Genomic DNA, 27,710 nt, shown 5'->3' with positions numbered 1-27,710 from the left:
CAAGAGACTCTATACGGTCGCGATTCAGAAAGTAAAGAGCCACGATGCTCTGGAAAGAATTTGTATATACGCAATAGACACTGACTCGACCTTCACGTGTACCTGAACTGTAAACGCAACGCTACTCGAAGCAACTTTGCCTCAAAAAATGACGAATTACTCGACGAAACAAACACTGATTCTACAGACCGCATTGCGCGCGGTCATAAAAATGTCTAAAACAATAAAAATATTAATTAAGCACCCATTGGACTCGATAAGAAGACAACGAATTCATATACATGAATACTCACGATGCTTGTTGAATACTTCGAAGCACTAATGGCGTCGTATAAGCAAATGGCGTCGTATGCCGGTGACGTCACTTCTGCTCGAATTTCAGTTACGATCTGTAACGCAAATAAAACACGAATTTTGCATAGATTCGCGATAATATTGTAGGAAGGCACCGATGGAGAGTAACGAAGCGCAATAATAGCGATTAAAAACGTTTAGAAATAAAAAATTCGTATCTAATTAGCCGCGACGAATTATTCTACGAAAGAAACACTGATTCTACAAACCGCATTACGAGCGGTCATAAAAATGTTTAAAACAATAAAACTATTAATCAAACACCCATTGGACTCGATAAAAAGACAACGAATTCATGTACATGAATACTCACGATACTTGTTGAACACTTCGAAGCACTAATGGCGTCGTAAGCAAATGGCGTCGTATGCCGGTGACGTCACTTCTGCTCGAATTTCAGTTACGATCTGTAACGGAAATAAAACACGAATTTGGCATAGATTCGCAATAATATTGTAGGAAGGCACCGATGGAGAGTAACGAAGCGCAATAATAGCGATTAAAAACGTTTAGAAATAAAAATTTCGTACCTAATTAGCCGCGACTCTGTCAACGCACTTATCACACCAGTTGCTACCGAGCGAAAGAGGAGAGGGAAGCGCCGTTGCCGTTAACGGACGGAAACGGACGGAGTGGTGGGGAGAGATGGTCAGGTGGTCCAACATCTCGATTCTCGATCTTTATTCCCGAATGAAAGGTTAAACCTTATATCTCGAATAAAATTAATGATATCTGCAGCTGTAAAATAAATACAGAAAAATATCGGATAAACAATTAATTACCGATTGATTAATTATTGATTTATTATTGATTTATTATCGATGCACTTCCGTGACGTCACAATGCCTCACTTCCGTCTTTCGATATATTTAATATATTCGATAGTGTCTCTCAAAGATGAAATATCGATGTAATTAATAATATGTAAATATATTAATTTATAATCGAAATTAAATCCAAAAAATATATATAGAAAATACGAGAATATTAATTTTTTACAATGTCCGTACTTTACGTCGTAGGACACAGACTTCCGCTGTGGGTGTCTGACTGTTTAATCTATTATATTTAGAATATTTTATAAAAGTAATTTTATTCTTACTATTGCCAGCATTCCGAAGCCAGGGTCTGTAATTCGATACGCTTTTTATGTTTCGACGCTCGCTTAGCTCCTGTTTATATTCTCGATCGCCGGACTCTCGACTTCACCTTGAAGCTCGACTTACGTATTCCTTGCCTGGTGACACGAAAAACTACATATCACTTAACACGTCTACACTGTGCATTGTTAGTGCCCTTAACCCGTACGTTACGAAAAAAAAATTACTAGTGACCTCTATCCCACACTTTGTCTATGCCTGTACAGGCTAATGGTCCGAACCGCGTACAGTTTGTACTTTCCGGGTGATTTTTCATTTTCTATTTTATAAATTACTGTTTGGGATGTGAAAAGTGTTGCGCTTACGAGTTGCTTTGAAGTCATTGTAAGTAGACGATACTTGTTTCTCCGCTTATTTATACTGTTGAAAAGTACATTTCGTATCTGAAAAATGATATGCTTCAAGTTAGATCGTGCAATTTTTACGAATTATTCTCTTTTCCGTATTAATTAAGAATCTTAAACCTTCGTAGATTCGTAGATACTATGTATCAAGGTTATGTAATGGTAAAATATAGCTATAAATTTTTTATGGGTATATTAAATACTATTCCCGCGTAAATAAGTATGCACATACGTATACCAAAAAGCGGTAAGACAGAAAGCTAAAGATATCTTGCATGTAAATCGTTTTGAGGATGGACAGATTCATATCGTGTAAAGCACAGGGATTGCACGCAAGATTTTTAGGGCTTCGATATTTGAATTCTTTAATCGATTATAGAATTTTCTCAAGTAACCACCATTCGCGGGAAGAGGACGCTAAAATCATCTTTCAATTTTAGATTGGCACGACAATCGAGCTACGAAAGTTCGTAAAGTATAAAGTCTATTTGGATACTTGGTGCGTGGTGTAAGATCTGCTTGTATGCCTGTTTAAGGATTAATTGGGGTGCGGTAAGTGTTAATAAAAATAAATTAAAAATATATTTCGAAAATGAATATGTATGACGTCATCTAGCATCGAAAACAACGGACTATTTCTCGACAAACTTGGACGTTCTGCCGTAGATGGCGGCGTTGTGCATTCTTTTTTATTGCAAGCTCAGGCGCGTTTTTACCGTTGAAAAGTACCTAACCCCTTTCATTTTGTATTTTATAAACTAGTGTAGCGATGTGAAAAGTGTTCCACTTACGGGTTGTTTCGAAGTCATTGTAAGTAGACGATACTTGTTTTCCCGCGTAATTATACCGTTGAAAGGCACATTTCGTATCTGAAAAATGATATGCTTGAAGTTAAATCGTACAATTTTTAACGAATTATTCTCTTTATTAATTACGAATCTTAAACCTTCGTAGGTTCATAGATACTATGTATTAAGGTTATGCAATAGTAAAATATCACGACATACAAAAATGTTACGACAAAGCACATGTTTGTACTTTCATTTCCTTAATCTATATTGCACTATGCGTGCCTATAAATTTTTGATGACACACGTATACCAAAAGGCGGTAAGACAGAAAGCTAAAGATATCTTGCATGTAAATCGTTTTGAGGGTTTACAGATTCATATCGTGTAAAGCACAGGGATCGAACATAACATTTTGAGGGCTTTGATATTTCGATTCTTTAATGAATTATAGAATTTTCGATTTCAGGTCGGCAGGGCAGTCAGCTCGAGCCACGAAAGTCCGTAAGGTGTGAAGTCTACTTGGATACTTCGTCTGCGGTGTAAGATCTGCTTGTGCAGCCTATTTAAGGATTAATTGGCGTGCGGTAAGCGTTCCTAAAAATAAATTAAAAGTATATTTCGAAAATGAATATGTATGACGTCATCTAGCATCGAAAACAATGGACCATTTCTCGACAAACTTGGACGTTCTGCCGTAGATGGCGGCATAATGCATTCTTTTTTATTATACATAGTCATAAGCTTTGGCGAGTCCTTAATCCGTCTGACGCAAAAAAGCATTTCATGTAACCTCAATATACCACGTTTGCAATGAAACATCTATTCTATAATTCGCAATGTGCTACAGTGTATATATGTTTACTTATTTATTATTTAATTTGAGAAGCGTTCGAGTTTCACTCATATCGCTACGGTATCTTTATCAAAATATTAGATGAAATAACAAATTATAACCTATAAATGCAAATTACTTGTAGACTTACCGCTGTGGAAAAAATGATTCAGGCAGAAATCAATTGGTTTTACACCTATGATCTATGATCGTCGGTGAGATGTTGAGAAGCGAAACAAAGCAATTAGGCTACGCTTACCCACCAAATACGTAGATTCATCGACGACAGAAAATCTGAAATGATTGGCATAGACAGTTTTATTGCAATATATTACACAGATTATAATGCATCACAATGAATAATTACATTTGGTTTTCCCGATGCCAAACGGCATTACATGTACATATCTTAGGAATTTTGCAACATTACGTCTAGTACAACCTTACACAATATACCTTACAGAAAACTTCGCGAACTTACATCCATCTCTAATTACAATATAGTACATTTGTCGATTTAGTTGAAACTCCGTTTGGCCAAAGCTTTCGCGGTAGACGAATAAAAATGCGCAGGACAAATATTCCCGTCAGTTTCGAAAAGAAATCTGAATTCAATGTATTTATACATGCTCGAGCAAATACTTCTGTCCATTCATTCTTCCTATACTCGTTAAACATTCCCGTCATTATATCGCGAGAACGAAGCAAACTTCTTCACGGTGCAGCTTTCGATCTTTTCTACATCGCAACACCCTCACGAGAAATTCGCAGTAATTTTCGCTGTATTACATTTACAAACAATTCAAGTATTAATGAGATATTTGTAGTCGTTTTCTCGAACATCAATCTTTTATGCTCTAAAGATTGCTCGAAACAGTTACCGCCAATTCATGATGTAAAATTAAAAAAAAAAAATGATCCGCACTCTTCTATGGTTATTTATATTAGTAGCGAGTGGCAAAAGAATATTATTTGCGGTATCTTCAAATAATGAAAACTCTTTTGCAAATAAGGTATTTTTCATTAATTTATAGACGTGTCACACATGTTAGGAAACACTGCCTTATGAGATCCACTTTCGTGTACATCGCCACGTATCGCGAATTAAACATACGTACTTACAACGCTTGCCTAAAACTTCGTCGATAAATTAAGTTCGTAGTTTTTTCGAGCCGTGCAACCCACTAGAAATTATTATTTTAAATATGCGGAACGGAGAAAATTAATGTACAACAATGGGTAACAAATTTTGTTAAATCGTTTCACATAGAATTTACATAATGACTAGTTCTGAGTAAATTCAGATTCATTCTGATTAAATACACAATTTAGAAACACATATTATCATCGTGGTTATTCAAGGAAATGACTTCAATATCAAAAAGTAAGGTTCCCTCGATAATAATAATAATATGACTCGTTGGTTTTTTCATAAAGTTTACAATGTTAACAAAACTTGAAATGCGTAGTTCGACGTTCGAGACATCGTACTTTGATAGTTATAGAAGCTGAAATAAAAAAGTCTGCCATAAGGAACCTTGCTATTTGATCCAGTCTCACGTAACGAAGCTTCTCGCGACGAAACGTTATCTTACATTTTTAGGAACTTAACTCGCAGCTTCGGTAATAGTTTCTCTCGAGAAATATTATTCCCATTATCGGTCTACCACGATTTTCCCCCCCCCCTCCGTTTCTATCAAATTAATTTCTATTCCCAGACGCGGACCGAAAAGAAACTGTATCGAGTATCACAGAGAGTAAAGTTACCATCTGTGCAAAGATGACTTCCGTTCTCAGATCACGCGACAAAACAGAATATACCATCGCTAAATAGAAAGATTGTCTCTGGATCGGAGCGACCGAAAATCGTTGATTACAGGGCAATTTCTCGATCCACGGATATCAGAATCGTTCTTGGCGAGTCCCTCCGTTCGAACGGACACATTGGGTTCTTCTGCTTAGGATTTAGGGAGGTAATTACGCGATACCGATCTCCTCGTCCACCTTCCACGCTATCTGTGAATCCTTGATCATTTTTTGGGAATCGTCTAGTCGAACAGACACGTTCTAATTAGGGTGTCGCGTGAAATTTTATCACGTGACGTTGATCTCTTCGTCCTCCTCGTTCTCCGTTTGCTCTTCCGGTCGCTGAGGACTCGTCAGAGGGCTGACGTCGCTCAAGTCCATCCTCGGTCTGTCCCCATCGGCGTCGCTTAAATCCGGATTTGGATTGTTCTTGTTTGGCAACGTTTGCTCCCGCGAACCGCCAGTGGCCAGCAGCTCCCTCTCCTTGCTGTTCCTCCACTTCATTCGTCGATTTTGGAACCAGATCTTCACCTGCGACCAAACCATTGAAAAGGAATTAGATCTCAGTCGAAAAAATTAACGTTAATTTCTCATTTTTGGGTTCAAGGATAAACTTTACGATCGGTCTTGGAATTTCTACATATTCTTTGCCAAAATACGCGTCGTTTGCATTTTGAAACATTAAAATCCTCCAATCCGTTCAGGAGTTATGATTTTTTAAACATACGCCTGAAATTTCAGGGGAATGTATCAATGTATGGTCAGACATTGTGTTTTCGGTCAAGAATTTTTTTCTCGAAAGTGCGTGGGATTTCGGGGGTATGTCTATCGACCAAAAATGATTCTAATGGACCCCCGCAACCGATAGTAATTTTTACAGAACGATTTAAAATTTTTTAATTTCGTTGAATTTGTCCGCTTATTGAATTTTTTTCTCGAAACTGGGTAGGATTTTGGGGTTGTGTCTATTCATCAAAAATTATTGTAATTGACCCCTGCAGCTAAAAATAATTTTTTTAGAACGATTTAAAATTTTTTAATTTCGTTGAATTTGTCCGCTTATTGAATTTTTTTTCTCGAAACTGGGTAGGATTTCGAGGGTGTGTCTATTCATAAAAAATGATTGAAATTAACCCCTGAAACTAAAAATAATTTTTTTAGAACGATTTAAAATTTTTTAATTTATATTAAAAAGAGAGAATAGAAGAGAATAGAAAGAAATCAGGATCGCGGTTTCAAGGTAGATATTTGCGTAAAGTCTCTATCTAGAATACGAATTCTTTGTTCAAACTCCCCCTCGTCGTTTAACGTGCATTAAACAAAGATTACGCCGGAAAAACAGACGGACCCCTTTCTGTGCTCGACGTATCAGCGATTTCGATTCTCCTGCGTTCCCCTCGGATCATCCACCGAGCACAACCTAATTCTATTAGTCTTGAAACCAGGGATGGGGAACTATTGAAAAATTGCGCGTTAATCCCTCGAGTGGCACTCGATGTACGAAGTTTCCATTTCCAAAGGATGCAAAAAATTGGTCGCTTTAAACAAATTTTCCTTTGTCTCGGTCAGATTTCTGTTGCTCGGAGACAACGAGCAATATCGTTGACCGAGAACTCGCAAGGTTTCTTCTTTCGTTTCCCCGTGAATACGCTCGCTCGAGAGTAATGGGGTGGCGAGAAAGGGTGCGTCATTTTCGTATATTAAAGACCATGTATTACCGAACCGCTGAACGGGCCAACGTCAAACGCACATGAACTCTCCTGAAAATGTTCTCCTTCTCCCCTCGTTTCCCGCCCACCCTTCTCCAATAGCCCGTCTCTCCTTTCGTGGCACCCAATCTCTTCACCCTGTTCGCCACTTTATTATACGAGCGTAGCCTTAAGCTACGTCGAAGCATTGACCTCGCCGCGGATTGATTTACCTAAACTGCTTTTCGAATTTTCATTGGTCGCCGGGTGCGTTCGTGTGTGCACTTGACACCCTGCTGGACCAGAAAGTTATCGCCTTGACGTTGGAATCACGTTGCTTCGACTTTTCGTGTTTCGGATCGCGAAAACGCGATACGCGATACGCGATTTTCTTGTTAGCGAAACGTCGACCGTTTCGATGTTTCGGAACTTTAATTTTCCACCGGCGCGTCTCGCGATATCAGAAAGTTATTACGGTTGAACCTCTTTAGAATTTCTTTGGTAAAATATTCTTTTGTTCTTTTAAAAATTGGCTCTATCAGCATTCTACTTGCGACTGTATCTTACGGAGGATCTGTGCAAGTAGTATTGTCGTTGTATAGTCGGGCAATACAGATATTTTATCCATACGAATATATATATATAAATATCGTAATATTAGGTGTTCTCTGAAGAGAATAGAGTTTCTATCAGAATATCAAGTATGTCCTGAAATCCGTTTTTAAGGTAAATAAACGAGGAATACGGGCGCAAATACGATTTATAATGTCCCGTTATTTAACGAGTCACTTTACAGACTATCAACAATTTTCGAAACGTGTTCAACAACCTTGTCTGCGCTTGACGTCCGCGTCATTATTAATATTGCCCGGCTCAGCTGTGGAGGGGTGCGAAATTAATAAAAAGTTTATTATTCTTTAATATCTTATGGAGCAGTTTATGGAACGTTTCTCGTTCGAGCTTGTTCACGCGGAGCGGCGTGCACCTGACACGAGGAAACGTGAACGAATTTGATGCGTCAATGTGCCTTTCAGTCTTTTTTAACGCGAACGCGACTGAAGTTTCCACTAATAATAGATTGTCATACTTGTAACGGGCTTGTTCTGATAGTACGCCGGTGCGTCGACAGTCAATCGCCTCTGGGATTGGAAATCAATCGCAGATACACGCAGCCGGGAATATTTGAATTTTCGCGTTTAAAATTTCACGGGGAAAATAATTGATAGAATACAATCGTCGCGGTCGAAATCTAAAATTTAGTCGGAAAAACAGTACTAAATCGCGCGAATACAAGATACGATCGAAGTTAATTAATAAAGCGATTCGCTTTGCCACGATTCGATTCGTTTGTACTCGGCCAGAAGCGTCTCGTTTTCTTCTTGTTCCGATTCTTCTTGTATCGAATAAACATTCGATATTACTTCGTGGTTGCGCAAAGCTTCTCGCCAGCCGCAATTTTTCTATTTTATTTCGCCTGCATGAAAGTCAGAACGAGAATCAGAGATGACAGATTAAACGGATATATCAGAGGCGAGAAAATTACATGGATCTGCAAGCGATTAATTTGCCCAAATTGTTTTCGTATTTTCGTTTGCCGGGAGCGTGTGCGCTTGACACGGTGCAGAACCCTAACGATCTGACGCGTTAATATGCTCTTTAGCAATGGAGTAAACTCGCGCCAGATTCTCAATACTGCGACTGACCGTTCTTTGTCGCAAAAACGTGATTGCACACCCCTACTATAATTCCATTCGCGACACCTTCGCGCGAGCTGTTTTAGTCGCGCCGTATTTCGAAGAGAATGCGAACGGTATACAACGGTTTAAACGATTTATTGGGTTTCTTCGGGTTCTATAATAATATTCGAAGCATCCACGAGCGTTAATGAGATCGAAGAAGGCGTGAAATAAATGCTTAAAAGATTGGAAAATTCGTGGAGGGGAAAAATCTATCGAAATTCGATCTTTTTACCCAGGGATAAAGATTAGAGAGTGGTAGGAAGCCCAAGACGTTGCTCGCTTTGGGGATCAACACTCCATCCGAGGATGCTCGAAAATCAAAACCAGAAGGGATCGCTTTTACCGTGTGAATACATAAAAAAAAACGTATTTCAAGCACCGTAGATACACTTCGAATACGGATCGAAAAAATAGGGATATCATGGAGAAAGTTTCTTCGAATGTTAAATTATAATCAGCTGCCGATGAATAAATAAATGTTCCTTGTTCGTTTCTAATATTTTTCAATACGTATTTTCATCGCGAAATAAAAAGTTTATCGCGGAAATATTGAAAATCGATAAGAAGGATGTTCGAAATATAAATATACAGATCGTATCGCGTCCGAGAAGGTGGTTCTAGATGTAAAAATAAATCGATGCATAAATCGATAAATAAACTTATGCCAACTTCGTCTTTGCCGATCTCCTTACAGATAAACGTTTCTGTTACATCTGGTGGGGCCGTATCGAGTCCCTCGTTTATTCTAACGAACCACAAACTGTTGACAATCGTGATGGTTATTTAAACGATTTTTGTAGTTCGAATTTTACTTCGATCGAAAGTTCTATTGCTCTTATTGGGAAATCCCCGTATGATATATACGGAAGAACAAATGGAACCCGTGAACAGACAAACAATTCAACTTTCCCAAAAGCATCGCGTCTTTCTCGGCGAACGGAGAAGCTTTGTTACTTTTGTTATATAGTACCCGGTCCTGTCTGCCGCTGACGGGACAATCAATCACCGTCGCCACTCGCAAAACGTAAAACGAAAAGACGAAGAAAGACGGGAAGCAAGGGGAGATCGGAACTACGAGTCCCTCGATTTTCTTCGGAACGCGTCGCCCCGTAATTTCCGGAAACTCAAAATCCATCCGAGCATCGACGTAATCGTCCCTCGTTTGCGCATCGGATCGGGTTAAAATCGTTAACTTATTGGCCGCGATCGCACGTTTCGCGCGTTCTTTCTATCCGCCATCCTCTAAATCCTTAATGACCCGCATCACAATTAAACCTGTCGATACCACGAACGTACGATTCGAAAAGTGCAATATCAATCGTGTCAGGATCGCCATAAACTCTCGCCCCCGGCGTTCCCGGGGTGCGCGTTCTTTTCCCTCTTCTAAATCATTTCGGCGACCCCGACGGCCGAAGTGGGGGAGAAGAAATAACTTGGAGGATCCATAAGGAGAATAATTCTCCCTCGGTTCGAGTTCTCGTATTAAAAAGAAGCGAAACGTTTAAGCGGGTCTCGCGCGAGTGCCACGGAGCGGCAGCCCGTCCTAAGGATCGCCGTACGAAAGGATCCAGGGCATAACGACGACATCCGAAATGCGTTATATAGAGTGGGTAATCGTTAAACGATTGGCTGCAGCCACCCTCCCGGTCACTCCTTCGCCAGCCACCCTCTAACCCTCTCGTTCCCTCTCTCGCGTTGGAGAAGCAACCCTGGTCGAAGGTTCTCCTCCGTTTAACCCCCTTCCTCTGGCGCAACGCTACCGCCCTTACTTCCGCCTATGCCCACCCTCTATTTTCTCCCACCTCCCCCCCTTGAAACGCGGCCGCCACCCCTTCTGGCACCCTCTTCATCTCCCTTCCTCTCGCTCCCTCTTTCGCCCTCTCGCGGGCCGCGATACCTAGCGCGGTGATGGCGCCATCTGGCGCAGTTTAATAAAAGACGATCGATTATGACGTCGGCCTCAGAACTACCCCTCAGCCTCGCCGATTCTCTTCCTCATCCTACCTCACCCTCCCGCGCCCCTCGACCCCTTTCATACCCCTCTTTCGCTATTCTCCTTCTCTGCTTCCACCCCTCCTTCCTCGTTGTTCTTCCTTTTCGTCTGTCCGTTGCTTCGTCTCTCTCTCTCTCTGTATTCCCCTCTTCGTCGTCGTTCGGGGTTTCTACTTTCCGGTTCTGTCGCTTTTCTCTTCTTCGCGCGTACCACCCCCCCTCGCCTACGTTGCGCGTCTCTCGTTCTTTTTCCGGCGCACGGTTTGCCCGTCGGCCACCCTCTTTGTCACCCTCGCCGCGGAGGAACGGGTAGATCGAAGAGTTGCGCAGAGGCGGTGAAAAGGGACGAGAGCACGAAGAGGGTGCGAGAGGGATATTTTTTCGGGGGTAGGGAACGAGGGGTGGGTCGGCGCGGTCAACGGTGGGGCGGGTGAAGCGTAAAAAAATACGGCACGATGCTGCCGCGGCGCGATCCTGCGGGCGAAGGGTTGCCTGATGCATGGAAAGGAAGCCTCTTAATAAAGGGGAGGAGATCGGTCCTACGGATTTATCGGCGGGCGAACGTTTTATATCGGTGATGTTTTAATTGAGCCGGGCCTTTGATAAATGATAGTGTTAATACGATAGTCCTTGAATCTGTGCCGCGCTTAATTAGCTATTTTTCCTGGCTAACGAGCGCGCCCGCCTCTGTTATTGGTTTTGACGCGTTAAATAGGGTTGGTGCTATTCGACAAACATTACATCATGCTGTTAAATTCGAACGTCTAACAAGGAATGATCTCCAACGCCGTCGATACGAGTCTAAAATTTTTAATAGGCCGCAACGATAAAAGGAAAAAGTTATCGCGACGGTCGACAGCTTACCCCGGCAACATCTGTTCACCGTTTTGAAACGATTATGAAAATACCGAGACGATCGTTCAATTCAGCTTGTCACATATCCTTTAAATCGGCCTTCAGACATCTTCGCATATCACGACCGAATGCATTCGTATTGCTGGTACGACATTTCGCCTGGAAATATCGCTTGCCATTCGTGCCAGGTCGTAGCCACTCACAGCTGTAGCCCGTTATACCATCGGCACGCAGACGGATTCGAAATTCGCAACTCGTATCCCACGACTGAAAACCTCCCACGATCGACGTTGGTATCGGAATATCTTCTCTTTCATATCCACCAAAGTATCGATAAAATCGAATAGGCCTGCGAGGATAAACAAAACGCTCTTTCCAACTTCTCATTTCCATGGATGTTCCTAGCAGTCAGGCTGAAAATACCATTCTTTCTTCTCTCTTATTGTTTGACACGGGGATGGAGGCATCGTCCAGAAAATATGGAGATTTGATCTTCGTTGAAAAATCACTAATAAAACAAGTGTTTTCGTAAAAATGGAATAAAGATACGATAGCGCGACGAAGAAACGGGAATCGAAATCGAATTCGGTCGATTTTCTACTTATCGGTCGCGAGCGGATAGCGGGCTCGCCGAAAGTGATTAAAGTTGATTCACAAAAGGATGAATCTATATGCATACTGCGGTATTGTATATTCATGGTTTCTTAGTTCGTCTGGCTTCGGGGGTAGCGGCGCTTTCTCAAAGTAAAATCCATAATGCATGAAGGTCCACGGGCTAAGCCGAAGAGCTTAAGCCGTAAGATATTGCGCGACGTTATATTCATGTTATGCCCTGTAAGAGGCAGCTTTTGTTTTTAATATCCACCGCAGACTGTACACGGGGAGTTTAGGGGCAACGTTATGACCAACTTCCGCGAGACTCTCGTTCAACTTTGATCCGTTTTAAGGAGGAAAGAGAAGGTCAACGTTGTAGCGCCTAAACGATACGTTCGACGGTCGTTTATTCAATAATTCTTAACGTTTCGTATCGGATTGATAGAACGATAAAAAGAAATTAGAGAATACCGTGTTAATTCAAGATCTCACGAGGGGAATGTCTCCTGCAAGATCGCCGAGATCGGCTAAATTAAAACGAACTGGTCCCCCTCTTATTCAATCTTTTCATTTCTTTATCTCCAAAACGAGCGGGCTACTCCTCCTATCGAGATGCCTTAAAGATTTAGCGAATTATAAAGATCGCGCGAAGAATGGCTAGCGTTCGGTGCTACTGACAGCCTATTTAGCCTGTGTGGAAAAAAAAGGGTGGCTCCTTTCGAGATTACGACAAGTATATCCTTGATCTTCAATTTTAAATTTCATTAAAACGACCGCCTGTTGTCGATGCCGTTCGAACAAAATGGTCGTTGAGTTTACCCATCTTGTGCGTCCTCGTTCACCCTGGTTATCTTTCGATAAATAATACGAAATCGGTGCTGATTGCAATTTTGAAACGAATTAATCGCGCGTTGAGATAATGTAAATTAATATTAATTCGTTTTCTTTTTTTTTCGTAGTCAAGCCTCGTGTCGATGAAGCGATTAATGAGTTTAGACGTTCGCGGATAGCCGTGCTTGAAAAGAGGATCTGTACGCTGGGACTCGATCTCTAAACGAAGGACGAGCAGCCTGGTCTTTCCCACGAAACTGACACTGACACTTTAGATAGATCGACCATTAGGCTTGCATTTCAGGAAAATATTGAGTTTCCTGGATTCCGCCGGTTGAATCAATTTGTAGCCATTAGAGCAGCTCCCGGGTCGAGTTTACTTTGGGCAACCTTTTGCTAGAACAATCGGTCGTTGTTCCTCGTCGAAAGACCACTGGTATTTACCCAGCAGTCAATCTTGTATCCCGATCGGGGTTGAAAATGTTGCACGATCTTGACTGTTTGCTTTCTTATTCCGTTCCGTTTAACGCAGAATAAAATCGCGATTGTATATCATATTTTACCAATCGCTACAGTTTTGCACGCATATTCCGTTGGTCGAATACTTACAAGATAGACAGCCTCGCGTCTACGTTATAATGATTTCGTTAATAAACGATTCGTCGCGTACAAAGCGTAATCGCTCTTTACATCGTCAATTAATACCGGCGGCGTGACTCTGACAGGCCTGCCAAGTTGTAAGAAGGGAAACCGTAGCGCCGTCGCTTTTGATTATTAAAAAGATAACAAGCCCTCCAGTCCTTCCCTTTACTTTTTCCTACCGCTTTCGTCCGTCCATCCGACGGCACGGAAACGTCTTAAGCACAAAAGTGCCCGGCTGCTCTTAATTCCGGGTAATTTAAGGTCGACGCGTTGATGTGTCCTGCCCACAGGCGACACGGACGGTTCTGACATGATTCTGCACCCTTAACGTTACCAACATTCTTAGAGACAGGACGGAAACTTATTTGCCCATCAAATTTTACCTACTCTTACCCTGCATTCACGGTTCACAGAAATTCGATGCATTTTCCGCTCTTAACACTTTCTCGTAAATTGCCTTAACTTAAACTCATACAACTTCTGCAATATGGAGACTCTTGACACGAAATATTTAAATAATACCGATTGTATCTCTATGGAACTATTACCTTAATATCTTCAAAACTAGAGTCAGTGAATTATTGGATAAAAAGGAAATGTGTAAGTTAATGTACAAAGATACAGAAGAGAGAAAGGCTCTTGATCCAATTTCTGTGTAAAAATGTGCTTCCACGGCAAGTCAACGTTTTCGTGTCGTTAAAGGAATCGGGAAAAAACAAAGACGCGGACATGCTAGGAGAAGGGTGAGTTCACTCACCATCACTAATTACTTTAGTCATCCCCCTTTAACCCTCGACGTCCCTCTTAAACCCACCCTCGTCATAAACTGTAGTGAAGGCTCGAATCTGAGTGAAACGGCACCTTGCCTTCTCCTCCATCCCTTCGCCCCCCATACCACTTCTCAAAGTACAGACTACCCCTGGAAAAGCTTTATTATTATCATCCACCCGTACACCGCAAGTCTTTAATTAAATCTCAGCTAAGATTCATAAAACCATTATGATTATAAATACGATGGAGAGCGATACATAATCGATCGAAAAATATGCTCGCAGGATGCTACGAAATTTTATTCTCGTTCACGTTCTCGTCCCTTCTTTAAACCCCCATTTCTAGGCATCTAGGAATTTTACGTATTGAATACTCACGCGATATTTAAAAAACAATCGTTTCGTTTATGACTTCGCCCTTTCGTTAAATTCTTTACTTTTGTTTCGAAACGTCGGCAACGTACAAAGATACATGAAACGAGGTCACGGAGATTTTGGCATCTGGCGCTCGCTGTTCAGTATTATTAAGAGAAACAGAAGAGAACTCTGGAGAGAAGAGAAAGCCATCATCAGACAATAATCGCTTTTATGGGTGTTCGTGTGGTGAACCGTGATATTAGATAGCAGCCAAGTGCGCAAGAACCACGGTCCTCAAATCGTACAACACTCAACATACCCTCCAACTTGGAAATTGTTCTTTTTCCTCTCTCGTTTCCACGCGAGAAGGACAGACGAAATATAATATTAACGCCAGGTCTGGGTCGAAACGGTGATGCGCTTAGAACTCAGTTAATATCTATCGATGGAACTTTACTGTCCAAAACAGTCGCTTTCAAACTTCTTCGAAGACGATACCTGCATATACCGAATACTGGCGATATTCACTGCAATTGCGAACATTCATAATTAATTGATAACTGTATGGATCAATATAAGTTACAATTTTAATTCACTTTATACAAAGTCCTTGATGAGATCACAATTATAAATATGCATCTACGGTATTAATGAGAAGATTTCTTAGTTTGAAAGGACAAAACTAATTTTTCTTTTTAATTTCAAAATGCGTGGAGCAATAAACGTATTCCCAGGTTCTTTGACGATTCGATGGCGGTTGGGAGAATCATCAAAAAATCTAGCTGACCGATGACGTTTCATCTTAACCGTTTTATTACGTCAGCTCGTGAACCCGCGTTCGGCATACGCGATCCGCCACTCGTAAAGGAAGAAGAGCTCCTTGAACTCCCATGGTGGTGGTACCAATTGTTCCCGCGACCGAGGGAGGAAGAGACGAGACCGAAGAAGTAGCCGAGAAAGAGAGGGAACCTTTTGTATGCGGATGGCGGATACGCAAGAACCGTCAATTTACTCGAAGTCGAAAGTACCGGTTGGTCCCTGGTACGCGTGTGTGCATGTCCCTGTCTGTATGTACCCGCGGTTCTTGGATTTTCTCGTAAAACCACGACCGGAGTGGGCCTCAACCAATGGCAGTGGAGGCATGGCGCTCGAGGTGTGAATTATACATGAGAATATATCCTTCCCGTGCCCTGTCTCCTTTCCCCTCGGTTGGCTCCCTCTTTCTCCGTTTCCCGGCTCATCTCCCTCTATTCGGCCCTTTGCTAACCAATGGTTATCTCTTACCCTTATTTGCGCCTCGTTTGCATATGGCCATATGCTCGTAGCCATGCAAAATGTATCAACGTATCGTCGGTATGCAGGGACTACAAAGGGGGGCATTTTTCGACGACGTTGCTCCTGAAAGGACCGAACCGGAACGTATTTTCTCAGCTGATCGCGTCGCGCTTCTTCGTGGAAAGTTTTAATCTCGATACGTTGTCCACTGGACGTGAATATCTCACGAGGAAACTCACCAAGTGGAAACAATTAAGAATCTACGCAAAGTTCTTAATTCGAGATTTCAGAAAACGAATAAAGAGTGATACTATAACAAGGTAAATTACTTTCCCGAGGGAACTAATGAATAAATTCGTGAACCAGGAAAATCAGGACTGGAAACAGCCGTCGTTGCTGGGAACAGTGGCGAACGGAAAACAAAACTTAATTCTACCATTTATAAGAAATTTACTGGATAAAAGAACGAGCACCGAGGATGGATCGCAACGGGATAAATTTCCTTTTAGAGACGAAACGAATGCACGTTTTCTTGATTAAGAGAAGGGCGCAAAAGGGTAAATTGCTTTCGCCGGGAGCAGCGCGAAACAGAAGAGCTTAATTGTAATATTCGCGGCAGCTCCACGCGGTAAAAAAACGAATCGCGATAATTGGATTCGAATAGTCGAATGGAAGGGGTTTAGGTGCAGCGTTTGCTATAAATTTTCGCGAAACAACGAACCGGCGATGATGAATCGTAACACAATAAACTGCATTTTAGATAAACGGATACGCAATTTTGAGATGAAGAGAATCGGTGTTGCAAGGCGGGGGATTGCATTTGCCCGGAAATAGCGAGAAACAAAGGAGCTTGATTGTACCATTTACGGCGAATCGCCGCAATGAAACAACAAACGAAATTCGAAAGGATAATTTCGAAGCCAATGCAGTGACCATTACAATGAAATAAACTGTATTTACTGGAAACACCGGGAAATGGAAAAGCTTAATCGCGCTGCTCATAACGAATCTGTACACCAAAATGGCGAACCGATTATTAGTCGCAATGAAATCGATCTTTTAATGAACGTGCGACGATACGTCGGATTTTATTTTTCGATCCATCGTCGGCTGTTCTCAACGCCAATTGAAACGTAAGTACGGAGGTACGACCGTAACAGCCGCAAAAACATTTTCGCACGCAACTCCGTTCGCCGCGTATTCGCCGGAATCGGCAAACTACGCTCATGAAATCAAATGAAACTAACTTACAGTGCCATTTTCTGGGCATCGTTTAGTTTCATTAGCGTCGCCACAGCGGAGCCGGTCTGGTAGCGACGGCGTCGGAACGTCGGTGTATACACGCGCGAACGTGTGAGTACACGTGTGCAGCTAATGAACTGGCATCGCCCGATTAACCCCAAACCGGGGGTATTATATGCTTCTAACTTCATGTACACCTACGCCGCGGCTCTTTCTCCTATATACATCCACGCGATACAACGATATCCCTCGCGGTCGAGCCTGTCCATCCTCCACGCTTAAAACTTGCTACACGATGTTTTTAAAAGAACATCGTCGCGAGCAATTACCAAGACGGAACGATCAATTTCCACTATCGTTGACAGCGATTAAAAATTAAATTGAACAATGACTTCGTAACGTATGAATTAATTCTAGCTGCGAGTTACAGTCGGTATAAATATTTCTGCTTGATAATGAAGAGGTACGGATCCGACGGGTTTCGAGGCCAATTGAACAGCCGACTGCGCTGTCAGATTGCACATGCATTATCTATGCCGACAATGACGAGGGAAATTAATAGCGACTCTTCGTTTCTGATTGCACGGTCTATTTAAGACAGTGGATGTTTCGCAACAGTAGCCTCCTAGACGCTATTCAATCTCACGTACACGCGCATATGTGGGGGTCTAACACTTATTAAGTTGGCTCGTGTCGGTTCACTGAGACCTGAGCATTAGTCTCTATCAATTCGCTGAATGGAGTAGCGAGAGAGCAACGGCACCGTCGTTGAATTAAACGCTCCGTTGGGAACAGAGGGTTTCGTACTTCGTTAAAGCGACAATTAGTGCCCTAATAAGGTCATTAAGCACCATATATTCTGCGGCAACCTTCCTTCCCTCCTCGTACGTATTAATACCCCGATTATGCGCGGCTATTACCGTGAATCGAGTAACATCGTACACGGCGTCAATTAAATAGAAAAGTGAAAATAAAACGTTCGAATCAGGGCCACTCTTGACTGTTGATCGCCGAAATTCTGTTTTAAAAGTCTGAAGACACGACGTCTCTACGTCTACGAATAAATTAGAGCTTTAATTTGCTGATAATTGATTAGCTTGAAGAGTATACTCGCTCGCGAGCTGTATTCGAAATTAATCCACTATTAAGACCCGTTAAACGCGGTATTAAGCATCGCCTCGCCTTTTCATGCAAGCTACGAGGCAATCGCTTGGTCATGACACGCCGGTACATATTATAATGCGAGCAAGATTGCCCGAATGTGACGTATTCGATGCCATTATCTCGTATAACCATTATACCTGGGAACCATTCAATTTGCGTTGCCTAATGCGTTCACTCGTACGAGTTTTGTACACAAATTCCGATCGAATTAACTTCTCGTATTATACGATAGCGTTCGAGTAACAAATTTATAAAAGAAACAGTCTTTTTTAAAGGCTCAAGGAGTCTTTTGAATTTGTTGTTTCGGAGTAACATAGAATTTCTTACCTGAGAATCTTTGAGGCCCAGCTTCTCGGCGAGTTTCTTACGATCCGGCTTGCTGATGTACTTTTGTATCTGAAACCTCTTCTCGAGACCACGCCTCTGAAGGTCCGAGAAAACTGCCCTTCGCATCATCCCTCTGCGCGGTTTTCCGCGCGCGTTCGTCGCCCACGGAAATACAAGGCCAGTGCCAGCGAAATCGCCCAGACTGCCTTGAATCGCACCTGGAAACGCTGTTCCTCCACCTGGAGCAGCGGGATGGTGACCTCCGGTTCCGGAACTAGCAACTGCAGATCAGAAACATTTCCTGTTCTTATAATCCACGTCAGTGTCATACCTACGAAATCATTTTGACCAAAATTCTAAAGCTGTACACAGCAGCAACAAAATATAATCAGATTACATTTGGTCCAACTCTGATAGCGATACGACTGCACATTATACAGGTAACATAAACCAATACATAGAGGAAGAAAGCAAGAAGAATAACAGAGAAATATATACATATAAAAAAACGAAAGGGTAGAGGCAAAGTAATATAAACGAGAAACCTCCTTCCTTATAAATAATTCCAATGGAAAATCGAAAGTTAATCTAAAGATATTGCCTGCAATGAAAAGTGCATAAAATGTATTTACGTTTAAACAGTCCACAGTATTGATCATAACATTAGTTAAATAATACGTAAAAAGAAACTTCAGAGACGTAAATACATGTGTGGGAAATTTTTCTTAATTGCATTCCACGACACGTGTTTGGAGCGAGATTTCACTTATTAAATCTGAATTCATATTTTAATTCGTCCAAGAAAAAGAAGAAACAAAAGATAATAAATGCACAAATCAAATATCGTACGCTGAAATAAAGAAAAGTTAGAATGGAAGAATGAGTAAAGTAATATTATTATTTTATGACTGAAGTTAGCGTAAAAAAAGACACGATTTATGGATTGACCTAATATATGGGGTGTTTGGCCACCCCTGGGAACAATTTTAATGGGAGATTCTTGATTATGGCTTCGTTAAAAAGTTATAGAAATATTTTCGGTAAAGAATTTTTTTCTCGAAAGTACGTGAGATTTCGGGGGTATGTCTATTCACCAAAAATTAGTGTAATTGACCCCCGCAACCGAAAATAATTTTTTCAGAACGATATGATATTTTTTTTTTCCGGCGAAAAGTTAAGGCACCTACCCCCTGTCGATTTTTCTTAAAAATTCGTTTTTCATTTTTAATGAATTTTCTTGACGTCCTACGGAAATTTTGTCTAATACTTTTTTGTAGGTATTCATGAGCTCTACTTCACCGCTAAATTTCAATCAAATCCATTGACTATTGTAGAAGTTATGGACATTTGAAGATTTGAATACTTTTATGGGGTTTTTCTCACTTTACGTGGTCAAAGAACAACTTTTCGAATATATTTGAAATTTCTACATATTCTTGACTAAAATACGCGTTATTTTCATTTTTGAAAATGAAAATCCACCAATCCGTTCAGAAGTTATGACGTTTTAAACATACGCATGAAATTTCAGTGGAACATATCAACGGTATGGTCAGACATGAAATTTTCAGTAATGAATTTTTTTCTCTAAACTGCGTAGGAATTCGAGGGTATGTCTATTCACTAAAAATGACTATGATTGACCCCCGCAACCGAAAATAATTTTTCCAGAAAGATTTGAAATTTTTTTTTAGCTGAAAAATGTTACACCTACTCGAATTTTTTTCTCGAAAGTGGGTAGGATTTCCGGGGTATGTCTATTGACCAAAAATGATTGTAATCGACCCCCGCAAACGAAAATAATTTTTCCGTGAATGATTTGAAATTTTTTAATTTAATTTTTTAATAACTTTTTAACAAAGCCTCGGTCAACAAATTGATATTCATGATTTTCGTCTTATTTTGGCCTCTAGAATCTCCCATTAAAATTTTTCCCAGGGTTGGCCGAACACCCTGTACGTATAATTAGTCCGTGAAAAAATTGTATGTCCGAAGAACCGCGATTTATCGCGAACAGTTTTTTGATAGCGGCGGACCACTCTATCAGCACACGGAAAACTGCCGATATCCAAAATTTATTGCTCGTACATCAAAGACCCGGACGCGGCTAGTAATTGAATCAAAGTCATCTAATAACGAACGGGCAATTGAATCTCTAGATCGTATCTGCACAATATTGCCAAGCTGAGCATGACAGTATTATCTGCGCCGATGATATTTGCACGCACTTGTTGCATGCGTGCATTTTGCTTGTGGCGGTGCATGTACATAATATGGTAGTGCTTTCACTGCACTTCATATGCACTCCATGTCCCATACGAGCCTACCTATAACAAGATATTCGATAAACCCGTGCCCGTGCACGTGCCCGCGTTTATACGCTTTGGCGCCATGTGCGGAAGTTTCGGTTTTAAATGTTCATCGAGACCGTGTTTCCGCGTCGCGTCCAGCTTGTTTATTAACTTTTCCCTCTGGCCCAGAACAAAAATAATAATGACGAAATTCTGACGAAAAATATAGCCCCCCCTTTCCGCTCTTTCGGTGTATTTATTTTAACGCCCGTTCGCGACCAAATAACGTACGATTTTTCTCCGCGGATAGACAAATGTCGATTGCTTGCAGTTGACACTTCAACGTGATACGAACAACTGTAACGTGTCTTCGTTGCAACGGGATCGCGTGCAATATAAATTAGAGAATTAAATATAGCAGAGGGTATCTAAAACGATAAAACTTTCGCGTACTCACCAGTCAAGTAAGGTCCTCTGTAGAACAATTGTTGCAACGTGTGATGCGCATTCGGGGGCAGGTGACGCTGAGGGGGTTGATGACTCGGCCTATGGTACGGGTGATAAGCAGCTGGTCTAGCAATGGGTTTCGCTATATTGTAGTTCGCTGAGTTCTGTAAATTTTGCAGGAATGCCGGTATCGCTTCCGGCGGAAGTCCTTGAAAATTCTCTGCAAAAGAAGCGTGCGTTTCATCGGTTAAAAAGGAACAAAGTTTCATTAATTACGGGTGTAAAGTATTCGAAGTAGTTTTGCAATATTTTTGGTGAAATATATAAGTTTTAATTCGCGACAGAAACGGGACGATATTATGTAGCGAAACGTTTAATACGACGTGGAAGTAAATACAGCGCGTTTTGTACGGACGAATTCCCCGTGAAACGCCTAAGGTTCTGGGATTTTCGCACGACAGAACGCTCAAGTCGTTGTATTCCTTGCGATGCATAATTCGAGCTGACACCCCCGACTAAACCCTCCTCAACAGCTCCAGGCGGAGCCCGACCGCTTGTTGACGCACGCTTCAACACCTCCAAAGTAAATACTCGGATATTCGGTAAGCGAGAACACCTTAGTGATATTTAATCCTCCATAGATTCAAACGATAGATACGCGTGACACAAAGTGAATCTTGAGAAATGTCGCGTTTCATTTTAACACCCCGTTGTACAGATAGGAACACGCTATGTCGACCAAGTCACGTTCGCTCTCTTAAATCATGAACTCGAACCATTGTCATGGACATATCAGACGATCGTTTACACACGCATCAACAGCACCCAAGAGGGTCGTTGGTTCGACAATTTTTAACATACTTTTTTTCCCCCCGGTCGCACCGCCACGCCCATCTTGGCCTACGGTAAAAAAAAAAAGTGACGTGTTTGAAAATAATAAAATAATAGAGCCACGGTCCCCGTTTCCCGACGACCAAGAAGCCAGAATCGAACAGAGAAGAGGAGAAAGAGAGGTTTGCCTTGCGTTCAGCCAGACAATGCTCTAACAATGGCCCATACACGACGTCCTATTGTGCCGGTGTACCCCATAAAATACTCATCGCCTTTTATCGTTGTTTTCGTAGCCAGCCAATAAGAGGAGAGTCCTGCTAGGATCGCGAGCCCTGGCCGACTAATAACGGCTTAACCTCCAACGGAAACACTGAATGGGAATCGTTTTTTAAGCTGCTCCACCTCCTTCGACTCCCTTTTCGCGACTCTCTTTCACTCGGTCTCGCTCTTACCCCCACGAGCATCGAAACGAAAGATTAAACTACAGTCTGTCGTGGATACCCAGACCCATAGAACGCGTGTTGTTACAGTTGTAGAGCTCTGCGTTTTTTTTTCATCCCGGGCTTAAAAACCCTCCCTTTTTTCCGGGTGGATCCGAGCGCGGTCGTGGTACAACATATCGGTGGTTATTCTTTGGGATTAGGGTATTTGATGCATTATTAAGTAGACACCGCTGCAGGTTTCCCGATGAATAGGGAGTTGAACGATTTATGCACGGCAGGAAACGACGCGTCTCGGCGCGGTACTCGTGATAGAGGGCGATGTTTGTCTTAGCGTGTGGTTAGCGGAGTTGACGTTCCGTGGCAATTTATATTACGTCTGACGTGCTAACTCGATCGAGACCTCGGGAAACGCGATCGTTCGATCTTCGATACCATCTACTGTAGCAAGATCGTTATAGATTAGTAGATTTTTTAATTATCTTCAAGTCTGAGGCCTTCAGAGCTGTGTGTCCTTCCACCCCTGTCCACGTATACACGCGTGTTCTCGCTTCATTTTGATTTTCCCGTATAATAAACGAATAAACAAAAAAATAACGTCCAGGGTAGTAAAATAAACGCGCGATACAGGCGTTTCGCCATCCATCTACACGAGTCCCGCCGTCGTGTCGCGCCCGATATAAAAAAATATCAATAATAGCGACAAACAACGAGAAACGACGGAGACGAATGAGAGCGGGAGCGAGGGAGAAAGACAGGGAGGGCGAAGAAGAGAAAGAGTGCGAGGGCCTGGTAAATCGCACAACGATTGGCGAAAATGCTATTCGAAATTTAACGTCGCTCTCCCGTCAAACGCCCATCCACTCCAGGCCCTGTGCCGCGCCACCCCCACCGGTTGCCGCGGCGTTCGCTCGCGTTCGTCGATGAATTTCGAGTTTGTTGCCAATCACTTTTTCGCGCAATTATTTCACAACATTTCGACATGACGTACAAACCGACCGGAGCGAACGACAGTGCGAGGGGGTGTTTGGGGAGTGGGGACAGCTCATGGACGCTGGAGGGTCTATCGGAGGCGATGGATTCACACAAGAGGCGGGGGAGGGGGGAAGGGATGTAACACATGCACGTGGCACGGTCAATGCATCCGCTATCCGACAAATGCATGAAACCTCCTCCTCCCTCGACCCCCTCGTCCCCCTCCCCCCCTTCTACGTTCATCCACCCACGTATTTCGAGCGCACCAAATTTCCCCGACCACTCTCTCCCGCCGTCCCGTTGCCATCCTCTTCTACCGGTGCATGCATGCAATCCACCAATGTTAAATGCAACATTTGCCTCTCCACCTATCTACCTTCATCCCCTGACGGACCGTCTCGTTCGCTCACTCCCGCGCTTTCCGTCTCTCTTTGTATCGCCATCTCTCGCGCGGTCTGGGTTACGTTTATGTATTTATCGTACGTGCATGAACTTTATCGACTCGTGTCAATCACTCGTTAGCGGTGTACAACGGCGGTGGGTGGGGTTGGGCGGGGGAGGGAGCGAGGACGGTGAAAAAAAGAACGATGGGGATGCGAGGCCAAGAGATTGTACGGTTGATGTACAGTGAAGTGGTTCGGATACGAGGCATTTTTTTTTTTTTTTTTTTTTTCAACAGAACACAGGAAACGCGAATTTTGATAGATTTTTGTTTTATTCGACACGGAAACTGATAAAACGGTGACCGGCGGTTGAAGAGATTTCGAATGAACCGGATCGGCTTTGTTCGTGCCGTCCTCGAGGGAGAGTTTATCTTTTTCCACTCGAGGTTACGTTGAAGATTCATTCGTGGCAAATAAAAATGAAAATATCGAGCAAACGCTGGACTATAACGTTGATTATAGGTACGCCGAAGTTGTTTTTTTACGACACGGCTAATTCAATTGTGGCTATAAAGCCGAACCGTTTGGCGATGGCACGCCCGGGTACCGTAACCTCGTCGACGGTATTACTGTGAATAAGGAAACTCGATAAGAGGCGCGGTAATACATCATTGGATCCTGCCGCTTGTCTAATATTATGGGCACCAATCGTAAGGGCTTAATATTGGGGTGAAGGTAAGTGGCGGACCAGCTGACGTCCTGCTCCACCCCGCACGCACGCTGCGACTCGTCTTGAGGGTGTGCGGATGAGATTTAGGGACCGACGACAGAAGTCTGCTAGCGACACTGATTTGTGGTGAGCTTTGTTTCAACACTCTAAATGCTACGGGATGGCTAAGATTCTTCCGACGCGCTCGTCAATCCAAAGTCATCGTATCTTTTAATCTCGTAACGATAACGATTCGAGTTACAAGATTTTCCTAAGGATAATTCAAAGATTTACCCTCTGCAACCTGTGTGGCTCTAAGAGTGTTCACATTAAAATGGAAGAGAAAAGGATTTTGCAATCTTCTATGACCAATATGGTAGTGTAAGCTTCTCCAGAAGCGAAAAACAATTTAAATTACAGAAAGCTAAAATAGGAGGAAAGATTTTAAAAGGAAAAGTCCATGCACGTTCATAATAGATTCGAATCATCGAATAAAATTTATAGAGCAAATTTTAATTGTCTGTACTATCTCATTCATCATAATTCTTCGCTAAGAAGATGAAATTCTATAGCTACTATTGAAGCAATTTGTTCGAAAAGTTACAATGTTGCGATCATTGTGTCTCTCTATTCTACCTGACAAGTCTCTACAAGTAAACCGTCGGCACCCTCTTAAGATGACACTCCAACGAACGATATATGTCATCGAAGGATCTGATCTCCGACTAGGTATAAAATAGGGCTACTTAAACCAGCGGTGCAACCGAGCGCGAGAAATAAACGCACATGGACCTCGAGTCAGAACAATTACCGGAATGCGGTCGCCTGTCATGATTGCCTCCGAGTATAGCGTTGACGCTGAACTTGAGCTGCGGCTTCTCCTTCTCCTGGATGGTCCTGCATGCGGGTCCTAAGCACTGCTCGTCGCCGCAGGAACAGGCGGTCGTTCTCTCACCTATCCTGTCGACGACACGCTCGACCGCCACCTCTCTCTCCCCTTGAATCGTCATCTCGTCGGACGTGTGCATGACACTTCTGCATCCAAGGTCGTATCGCCTGTCTTGCTGCAACGCCGCGACGCGTTCGCCGCTCAGGATCCCGTCGTCCTTTTCTCTCTCCCCTTGAAGACCCCCGTCCATCTCGATGGCCGCGGGATCCTCATCGGCGTTCGAATTGCACGAATCCATCCCCGAGTTCGATCGGTTCTCGATCCTCTCGTTGCAGAGCCTCTCCATCGCGCATAGACGATCCACGATCACGTGCCCGTCGATCCTCTCGTTGTCAACGTCGACGTACGTGATCTGACCTCTCTCCATGCCCTCCTTCTCACGCAGAATCTGCATCCGATCGGTCTGACGATCGATCCTCCCGGAGAGTCTCTGATGGTCCCTGCAGTCGATGATGGGACTCGGTCGATCCGTTACACGTGCACCTCCGGAGGAACGCTGATCTAGCTGGTCTTGATTCGCGCTCGACGGTGACACCTTCTCCCTGGAGATCCTCAGACTCGCCTCGCATTCCCGTTCCCGTTGTCTCGCCACCAAACTGGCCGCCCAGTTCAAGGTCAGGCTGGTTAAATCGGCACCGGGCGACGCCTTGCTCTGAAGCAGGTTCTCCATCAAAAATGGCGAGGTCATTGCACTTTGTTGCAGATTCTTCAGCATCGCCGCTGACGAAGGGAACATATCACTGTCCTTTGGCTTCTTTCCGGTTCAGCTGTCCCCGTTCGACCCCTGTTTCTCTCGTACGCGTCAACTTCCGGCGCTTGACGGAACTTATCGAAAGCGTGGAAGAAAGTACAGCGATGAATATGCCCCGGTCGATCTTTCCATTTGTTGATATTATCCTTGTTCACTGAGATCGAACCTCGATTCTTCTAACAATGACTACGGATACGATTACACGTGTATTGTTCCGCTATAGTTGTTTCATACCAGATCACGTTGCGTGTCCTTCTTTGTCGAACTCAATGAAACGAAGCGCGAAACACAATCTTCGTAGGGAATTGCTAGGTTCTCCGCGTTGTTCCGACGATTGGAAACGACATCGATGCTTTCCATGCCCCTCGAGACCAACATCGCGCGTTCCTCCGTCACAAGAAACGTTAAGTCAACTTCACTGGTGGTCCCTGCTCCGTTCACGCGCTTCCTCGAGCATTCGGCAAAAAATCGATCCCCCGATCAATAACCGATCACTTCAAGTCACAGAGTGGTCCGGCACGCGGGACATGGTTCGCGCAGCGTGCAAGAACCTACTGCGGAATTATCACAAAGCGGCACGTCGAGCAGGAACGTGCGATTTCGGCAGCGGAATGTCAACTGACGTGCACGCTAGCACTGAGAGACAGACAGAGCGCGGAAGAGAAACAGAGACAGAGGAAGGGGTGCTCAGTGTGGCAGCGCAACGTGAGAGCGTGCAACCCTCGAATGAAAGCCGACAAAGGTATATAGCCAGCTCTCTTGCCCCCTCCCCGTTCGCCGGGATTCTCGAAACAGCCCCTTTCAACGTATAGGCAGCGGCTTATGTGTACATAGAGAAGGGGAAGGAGTGTGTTACTCTGTACCCTTCCCCCCTCTCGACGGCGTTCCACCCCTTCGAGTCGGGCGTCCACCCCCCCTCCTCGTCCTCTTAGGTGAGATAATACAGACTATAAGCCGAGCTATTCGGGGTTTGGCTCGCTCGGTAATGCCGTAATAAAATCATACTCCCATCAAACGGCGCTGCGCGCACCCCCGTTTAAAGGTAACGGAAGGGAGACGGAGACGGGAAGGGACGAAGGCGAACGAAGAAGTAGAGCGGGATGGAAAAGCTCGAGCGTAGAAGGGGTGGCTCGCGGAGCACCGAGGGAGGAAAAAAGCTAGGAGACTCGAA

At 43.2% G+C, this 27,710-nt stretch overlaps 1 protein-coding gene and 1 long non-coding RNA gene across 2 annotated transcripts; both read right to left on the bottom strand.

Annotated features, from left to right (window-relative positions):
- Positions 1-752, bottom strand: LOC122395850. Its single transcript, XR_006259002.1, has 3 exons — positions 668-752; positions 294-389; positions 1-215 (listed from the first exon to the last, which is right to left on the bottom strand). It is a non-coding gene; the product is annotated as an uncharacterized LOC122395850 (long non-coding RNA).
- A 4,823-nt stretch (positions 753-5,575) lies between these two features.
- On the bottom strand, positions 5,576-26,524 carry LOC122395842. Its single transcript, XM_043393740.1, has 4 exons — positions 25,651-26,524; positions 21,512-21,721; positions 18,764-19,044; positions 5,576-5,818 (listed from the first exon to the last, which is right to left on the bottom strand). Exons 1-4 carry the CDS (start codon positions 26,522-26,524, stop codon positions 5,576-5,578), a joined length of 1,608 nt encoding a protein of 535 aa, XP_043249675.1.
- Between the last annotated feature and the right edge of the window lie 1,186 nt (positions 26,525-27,710).

Source organism: Colletes gigas, unplaced genomic scaffold, assembly GCF_013123115.1.
Source record: "Colletes gigas isolate AHSC1104 unplaced genomic scaffold, ASM1312311v1 Colletes_gigas_Sc00006, whole genome shotgun sequence".
Taxonomy (NCBI): domain Eukaryota; kingdom Metazoa; phylum Arthropoda; class Insecta; order Hymenoptera; family Colletidae; genus Colletes; species Colletes gigas.
Note: the sequence above shows the minus strand (reverse complement) of the source record. Positions and strands in the feature narration are given on the sequence as shown.

Coding starts and splice junctions, on each gene's coding strand:
- LOC122395842 (XM_043393740.1), bottom strand. CDS start 26,524: ATGTTCCCTTCGTCAGCGGCGATGCTGAAGAATCTGCAACAAAGTGCA. Junction 19,045..21,511: donor CAGAGGACCTTACTTGACTG/GTGAGTACGCGA, acceptor TCTGATCTGCAG/TTGCTAGTTCCGGAACCGGA. Junction 5,819..18,763: donor TGGGCCTCAAAGATTCTCAG/GTAAGAAATTCT, acceptor GTTTGGTCGCAG/GTGAAGATCTGGTTCCAAAA.